The sequence below is a fragment of the Cyrtonyx montezumae genome, unplaced genomic scaffold, assembly GCF_038088225.1.
Source record: "Cyrtonyx montezumae isolate F1298 unplaced genomic scaffold, pur_monq_1.0 scaffold_18, whole genome shotgun sequence".
Classification (NCBI taxonomy): Eukaryota; Metazoa; Chordata; class Aves; order Galliformes; family Odontophoridae; genus Cyrtonyx; species Cyrtonyx montezumae.
Genome location: NW_027071914.1, coordinates 8,706,030 through 8,714,573, shown reverse-complemented (window position 1 = coordinate 8,714,573; position 8,544 = coordinate 8,706,030). Strand labels below are relative to the sequence as shown.

The window sequence follows — 8,544 nt, the reverse complement described above, 5'->3', positions numbered from 1 at the left end:
AGGGCAATGCACAGCAGACACTACCCAAGAGAAAACCTGCACCTGTCTTAGAATTTATAGCATTGATTAAGGATTTTTATCCATTCTGGAATGCTTAAAATCCGTGTATCCTCAGCTCAGACACATACAAAGCATGCAGAGACGGCTACTAACCAAGGGACATCTAGGAGGCTATGAAAAATGCACCAGTGGGCATTGGTCTACATAGTAGTGAACTCACACTGACCATTGCATGCAAGCCGCACCTGGCAATAGCTTTCCCCTTGCACCTCCAGTTACAGGAGGGCTCAGAAGACAAGGCCTGAAAGAATGGGCATGGAAGTTCAGGTACCATTTTAAGGAGCAGAACAGAACAACGAGCAGGGGTGTCTGTGGGAATGCCTGCCCCGCTACTGCTGTACCTGTGGGTGAGCAGTGCCAGTGTAGGGCTCAGAAAAGATGCTTGACTGAATGGTAGAGAAACAGGCAGGCACCTCTAAACGTGAGAAGAGACTTCTATGTTGTACAGGTGTGTTCAGTATACACACACAAAGCAAGGCAGTAAGCCATGCTCAGTCACCCAGAAGACTGCACCGTTTTTTCTGAACACACAGAATGGAAAACCACTTTTCAAAATAACAACAGCAATAATAATAATGCAGAAGTGTAGAGTTCAGATTTCTGGGTGGTCTGTGTTTAAAATTTAAAATTAAAAACAAAAACAGAAGAAGGAATAAAAGCTAAAGCTGTAGAGACAACTACTCCCTTTCAAAGCAAAGGCCACATAAAAACTGTGTTGCTCAGTTTGGTTTTTACTTCTTGCCACCTGTAAACACAAGACTGGATATTCAGTTTCTGGGAAGAAATTAGATCACTTCTACATCCAGAGTAAAGGGCCCTCCTCCACCTGGATCACAGATTATCCAGGAAAAGGTAGCTGGGGGATGGTGTCCTCTTCAGATTTGCTCATCTCATTGAGAAGGTCATATCTGAACCAAAGAGCTTTCCATAAAAGCACAAAACATTTCTTGACGTTATTTCTGCCCTCTGTCTCTAAAGCCTGCTATGGGAACTAACACTTTCCATTCCTCACCAACAGATACATCACCTTTTTGGCACCATGGGTGGAATTTCTCCCTAATGTATAATTTTGCTTTATATGTAAGTCGATTGTCTAATCATGCAAATCCAAAAAATTCCAAAAAGTGCCACAAGACAGCTTAACTCTTTGCAATCTACTACCGAGCTTGTATACTGCCATAGGAACCTCTCCAAGAAGATGCTATTATCCTTACTTAGATCTGACAGCGTATTTCATGTATGACATTTCAACTTCTCTTTCTGGGGGTAGAGAATCGAAATCCAAGACATGATTGCATCAATTTTTGTTGTTTTGCTCTCAGAGCTCTGAAACACATGGAGATTTCTTTGATTAGCTGAAGAGGTCTTCACATAACAGCCTGATTAGAGAAAAACGTACTGAATCAATCAAATAGAAAATAAAGACAAAAACAGGTAGTGGTAGGTTTCTCAATCTTTGCTCCTGTCCTTGAAGACTAGTTTAGAGTTTTACTGCTACTGCATTTTCCCCAGCTGGATCTTCTTCCAGGCTTCTGATGCTGTAAAAATGCAGGAGTCAAGGATCCCAGCTACAGTAAATGTTCCCCCAATGATGGCACATATCTGAAAAGTACAAACGAGAAAACAAATATCAGTGATGAGGCAAATATTTACGCAGCTTGAAACTGAGGGGAAAGATATTGCCTACTGTAGAGTGTCTTTTGGAAGCACAGTAAGAACTGGGTAATGGTACCAGGGACATAATTACATGACACTCATTCAGGAAAACTGTTCTTTACAGTGGAATAGCTTAGTGCTATCTGGAATCACTGTGGCCTGAGCCAATCGTAAAACCCAGCTCCTAAGAGAGAACAGAATGAATCCAGTTCCTTCCCGGGCTAAACTCCACCTAACAGAGCTTTCTAGAAGCCCTGTGTTGCTCATGTATTCCTACTTCTGTTTTCTATTATAAATATCACGGCCTTGTAGTCTTTTCCCTATTTCACAAGATACAGCATTTGCAGTCAGGCAAAACACACTTAAATAACACGTTAAGGATAGTGACTAACAGAAAAGCGTAGCTACCAACAACACCTACAGCTAAGCCTGTCTAACACTTTCCATTACAAGTGCTGCTTACTAAAGCACTGCCAACTTAACTGTTCGTGGGCCAAAGTTTTCCATACAGAAAGTCGTGAGTAGAATTATAAAAAAATCAGCAACAACATAGAATCATTTTCAAGAAGACAGTTAGGGAAAAAACTTGTCTCCTGATTATCGTAACAGCCTAGGCCAGTTCTCCAATGCTAGAAAAACACCAGACTACGACATTTCAAACTAAAGGTTTGAAATTCCTGCTTGGAGCACCTCAAACTGGAGGGCACCAGTTTCAGACTTTGCAATACACTGCTTCTATTCTTTTAGCTATGAAATAAGGACAATGACATAGCTGCCTCCCAAGGAAACTGTGAAGGAAAATGCATCTCAAGTGCTTGATACTATGACGATAGCTGTCACACACAGCTTGTGTGCTGGACCAGGTTCATACAAAGCATCTGTCAGCAGCAAGGCAGCAGGCAAACCCTGCGTGATGGGAAGAAATGCTGCCTGCAGGGTGCTGCCCTACTGCGAGCACTGAACAAGGCTATGCTCACGTGGAAAGTATGATACGCAGTAATGAAACCTAATAACATTTAACAGCCAGGTTATAATTACACAAGACCTGGCGTTTCGTAACACCCACATTTTTGCCTTCCTAATTGTGGTGCTCTTTGAATTTGGTCTTTCGCACGTAATTCTCTGTGTAGGATTAGGTGGCTCTGAGAGCAAGAGACACTGTGCCAGGGAGGGCAGGGCAAGACGCAGAGCTTATCTCCTGAAAGGGGCCTGCCTCGGGAAAGGGGATCTTGCTGTGACCTAGGAGCTGAGAAGGAGAGCAAGGAAGCCCAGATTAGTAAGCTAGAGTACAAAGGAAATTCAAGGCAGCTAGCACAAAGGGGAAGCAGAGCCACACTGGACCTACTGTGCATCCCCACAGAACATTGAATCCCACAGGCTAAGTGACACAAAAAAGAGTAACAGAAGAGCAAGAGCATTGGGTTTGGCAGTGATTTAGCAGTGGTAACACAACCAACGGGTCATTAACGCTGAGAGAAGGCTGCAAGAAATACACTCCTCATTTACACGCATATATGTAACTATGGTATTTGTGTTCAGTGAGCTCAGTGAGATGAGGAGAAGCAGCAGAGATAGCAAGGCAAGGTAAACATGACCTTCGCAGGAAGGCTGGCATTCCAGAAGATAAGGGCTTCAGAAACTAGAGCAGCAGCCTGAGGCAATGCTAATAATTTTAGGGGACAAGTCCAGCTCCTGCCCTCGGTGCCCCCCCTCTGCCTGCCCTCTGCCCCTCAGCGTGATGCTTTTCAGGGAAAATGACAGCAATGGAGTTGGGTTATTTCAGTTCTGGGCAGCTCAGCTGATGGGATGTTTACGCCGCAAACAGAAAGATTGTCCAACACTAAGGTTCTGCATCATATGGTAGGAAAATCTGATTTCAGTGCAGCACTGCAAGAGAGGGAAATAGAAAAAAAATATATATTCATCTGCACTGTACTGCTCCGTACTGCGCAGCGTTTATGACTCACACACACCTGGCATGTGCTCGGAGCCTGCCTCCCAGCACACACAGCTCTGCTTTGTTGCAACAAATAAAGGCAGCACCGGGGTTGGGCTCTGGGTCAGCACAGAAGCTGCACCATCACATTTCCCAGTCATCGCCATTCGGATGCTCACAGAGGAGGAAGTCAGGCATCGTGAATTTATTCATGTTTAATGGAGTTTTATACTGGGAATGATGTGTGTTTGGCCTCATGAGCTTGATTTAGGCCTAACCATTAAAAGAGGAAGGAAAAGGAATACAGAAATGTAATAACTACAGAATGGAGAGACCATTCAACGTGGGATACACAGGAGGATTTTTAACAGAGTATTATTTTTTTGTACAGTGACTGGTGTGCAGGCTCAAGGACACTGGTGGGTACAGAGGCAGCAAGACAGATGACAGAAAGGCAAGTCAGATAGGTGACTGTGGAACTCATTTCATGAGTAAAATCAAGTTTTAAAACCTGAAGATGATTTTAAATCCCATAGGAGACCCTATGGGAGCACCAGGTAATGGTAAGCTGCAGAAACCCAGAGGCTTCTGGCTGACCTGCAGCACATCTCGTAGAACGCCACTATCTTGGCTGTCAAAATGCCATGGATTGAATCAGTGCTACCTGTCAGCAACAAGTCCCACAGTGGAAATAATTCTCCCTGCAACCATTTTTTCCAATTATTTCCAGCTTAATTCCTTTCATACCTAGTGGGCTGACCAGTCCTCTCATATCAGGAAAAAACCTTCATTCTTCTCTTGAATTTTGAATGCTTCACCAGAAATTTGTTGTCTTTTCTGCCTGCTGTCCCCTTCCAGTCTTTATGCTGGCCTCATGACAAAACCCTTCCTTCAGCTTGGCCACTTACATCAACTCATGAATTTTCAGCAGCAAAACTTCCTCCCTTTCTCCCTTCGTCCTTAACCTCAACCACAAGTCCATGAATGTCTTATCTTTACTGGGAAATACCTTCATTTTAAGCAATATGGTTTAAGAGGCACAAACTCATGTGTTCAACACTGAGCCAGTTGCGTTGTTAACCCCAGTATCCATGGCAAATTCACCACATGGCATGAGTGGTAGCACTGACTTAGAAGCAATATTCTCACTTAGTACTGAATTTTTTTTAGAGCCCAATGTGAAGTAAACTCAGTCCTAAACCAATGCCTTTGTCCTGCATAGGAAGCACCTCTAGCATGGTACAGAATACAAGAATAACTCCATATCACAAAAACCATGGAGCATGTATGAGTCTGAGTGCTGGAATACACAGCACAGTGGTTAAGCTGTGAATACAAAAACTAGGGACCAACATCAGGCACGCTGCCCTGAGCAGCACAGAACTTTTTGGAAGGCAAACATAATACTAACAAAGAACATCAGATAACCCTCCTAGCAGCAAAAATTCCTTTGGCTCTCTACTGATCAGTCAACATTCCTCTCACCTGACTGCTCCACACAGTATCGTCCCTTCTCAGTGTCCCTCCAACATCAATGCTATTTACCCTGACAGGCAGCCAGCCACACAGTGTTCACATTTCCAATCCTGCTAATGCTTCTTTTAAACCCACAGGAGTCTCCCACATCCCAGGACAAATTTCAATTTGCTGAAAGTCATACAGGCTCCCTAGCAAACAATCTGCTCCATGAAAGATGCCACAGCACCCACTCCAAGTTTGTGCATTCTTTTAAATTAAGCAGCTGCTGCACAGAAATAGATGATGAGTTCCCACAGCCCCATTGGGCAATGACTCCAGATGCCCCCCAGTACACCTCTTCCTGGGCCAGGAAGTTGCAGCCTCAGCTGCTGATTGTGAACTGGTCTCCAGAGCAACTGTGATGCACAAATCCACACTGGACAAACAGGAAGGGCCTAAAGCAGTGGAAAAGACAACAGAGCAGATCGTGTCATCAAAACAGGACATGGAAACCTAGGACCAAAGGTGTGTTAACCCCATGCAGCCCTGCTTTCCTTCAACCTTGTCAGTGCCACCTTGAATACTGTATAGCTTAAAGTGCAGCACACGTACCCAGCCAAGGCTGCCCTAGTGTAAAACACTGCCAGCCTAAGTCAGTGCAAGAGAATATCTTCTGCACCAGATGAGCCACACTGATAGTACAGTGTATCTGTAACAAGGATCTGCCTCTACATCACCAACCTCTGACAGGGGTCTGGCAAAGCTGTGTCTGACACACTGTGTAACAGTTACTGCCAATACTGTCATTCATATGTCTCTGTAGGAATGATGTTAAATTGGAATGACCATAAGTGAGCTGCTTCAGATTACAGCCGTCTGAGATCAAAGTAGATAACAATTCTAAAACTTCTTTAGCAGCTGAGGAGGCAGCACACAACTGCCAAACTTTACAGATGGGACAGGGCAAAACCCTAGCTGGGTGATATCAAATCCTAAGGTCATTGTGGCAATCAGTGAGGAAAGCCACTTCTGTGGACTTCATACGTGAACTCTGAAGCATAGCACCACATTCAACAAAGATGTTATTTAAATGCTAGCAATGCTAGCAATGGACGTGACAGAGAATAGTGCCAGCTATTTGTGACTTCTAAACACTGTTTCCTGTTAAAAACACCTCCACACTTCCACCCCCAGCAAGAAGCTTAAGAAACCTATGAAAGTATATTGTTAGGGAAAGAAGTAGAGGCAGTATGAGATGCCAAATCATAAAATGCTGATGCTTGACCTTTATGAGGATTACATTTTGAAGTCAGGCAGACATGCTAAAAGAAAGTCTTAAATCATGACATTTAGGCTTTGCATCAAGCCCCAGTGTCTTGGTATTTGTATATCCCAGAAATCACACGCATCTCTGATGTTAAGTGAAAGGAACTTAGTGTTCATCAAATGCTGCAAAATCAAAATCCTTAAATGCAGTACAGCCATGCTGTTTACGTTACTTCTTATTATAATATTCAATGTTTAAAAATCAAAATCTGAGGTCTTCATTCCAGCCAATTTATTAGCTACTTCACATTCTACCATGCCTCACTGACACAACTGATCGCAGTTAATATTTTAAGCCAGTTTCCTCAGGACATATTTTTTAAAGATCAGGAAGATCTTGAAATAATTTTTTTTCTATTTAGCACTTAGGGCAGTGCAGCTTTGTTACAGATACTGAGATCAGTACTGCAGGATGTTGTGTGGATGGATCAGAACAAAGCTGGTCAGGAAACACTTCTGGAATTTTATGATGCAGTTCTCCACTTCTGCCTGAGAGTAGACACCTGGAACTGGCATACCCATATTAAACCAAGCAGCCATACTGAGTCAAACTGCCACCTTGCCTTCTCTGCAAGTTAGGCCTCATCATTAGTGAGGCAGCTTATTGCAGCCTGCATTACTGCATACCTCATTAGTTTAGTTCCAAGTTTCTGGCATGTTGCAATCTTGTTCACCATGCCTAGACAGAGTTTGGCACTTCTGGAATAGGATAATTTTCTTTATTCTTGACCCTAACTATTAAATCAAATTGCCAGAGTATAGGATTAGCCAGTTACCTAACTTACTCTTCATATTACAAGCGTGGTGATGTACTGTTTTATTTCAATCATGTCACAGTGCTCTGAAGCAGAAACTCAGTTCCTTCTGGGAGAGTAAGGCTCAGAAGAGAAAGGGAAAGCAGGTGGGAGAAAGAAGAACCAGAGATTTTGAGTAACTCACCGATGTGATAAACCTGTACAAAGGCTGTCGCCTCTCTGTATATTTCACTGTGATGGGACTCAAATCATAACGAAACCAGATAGCTGGGATAATGCGGCCAGTGTGACTGTAGGCTACATACTCCTAGAAAAGAAAGTGGAGAAAAATGACAGAGTGAACAATCCCATTCCACATAATGAGTGCAATAAAACTGCTTATGTGAATCTGGTCCTTAATCTACTGTTCTGTACTAAAGATCAACTACAGTAAACAATTACCTCTGCTATGACCCTTTTTTCCCTATCCTTATCAAAGAGGAATGCAATTTCTTCATATTCTGACTGTGACACAGCTGGGAACAGAGTGATGGTGCTTAGTAGTAAACAGCCTGAAACTGATTCCTCTAGCATAGATCTGCTCTACTTAAATGCAAGGAGTCTGTAAATGGTTGTAGATGAAGGCTTTGTACCATTGGTATACAAACCATAAAAAAATACATCATCAAACAAACAGAATTTAGTTTGCAGGAACCTGAAAATTCCTGCTTGTCTGTGCACTCAGAACAGCAAGCAGAAATTCCTGCCTGTGAGGCCGCTCTGCCCACTAAGTATGAATTATGAAGAGCAATTTGAAATGGATCCTTTAAAGACTCATTTCATACATTTAAAAATCGTGCTGAGAAATAGAATGCAACTATATACAGAAAAATGCTGCCAAAGGTTCCAAAACAGTTCCAAGATGGATGAAGACAGACATCTTTAGACTTCAAGTGATAATCTCATTTACTTAATTTCTGTAATGGTTGCTATAGTGCAGTGTATCAGCAACAGGACAATACCCTGTAAAGTCACAGAGCGCAACACTAACATAGAACAATCTCTAACATCAGCTCAGCATCAACTGGCACTTCTTTCTGAGCTAATATCTTGTCTGTGCTCTCAGTTTCAAAGATCAGGGCGTTAATTTCAACAGACAAGAAAAAAAATTCTGCTGAGGTCTCAGCACAGAGGCAGCAACACATGCAAAGCATACCCTGCACCTCTACCCAGTTGTTCTTCCCTTCTTTTATCCCTATGACGGATTGCCAAACTCAGATGACCTTTTCAATTTCAGTTCTCCTTCCTGCAGAGGCAAAGACAAGCTCATACACTTTGTAAAAAAGAAGAGTCCACAAGCAACAGAACACCCAA

At 42.8% G+C, this 8,544-nt stretch overlaps 1 protein-coding gene across 1 annotated transcript in view; it reads right to left on the bottom strand.

Annotated features, from left to right (window-relative positions):
* Positions 1-775: 775 nt before the first annotated feature.
* ERGIC1 (endoplasmic reticulum-golgi intermediate compartment 1) overlaps positions 776-8,544 on the bottom strand; it is a 54,540-nt gene continuing 46,771 nt past the window's right edge. The window contains exons 9-10 of the mRNA XM_065734578.1: positions 7,376-7,498; positions 776-1,662 (exon numbers count right to left, since the gene is read on the bottom strand). Of these exons, the coding sequence (XP_065590650.1) occupies positions 1,555-1,662; positions 7,376-7,498 (231 nt within the window). The 3' untranslated portion in view covers positions 776-1,554. The remainder of the gene's footprint in view (positions 1,663-7,375; positions 7,499-8,544) is intronic.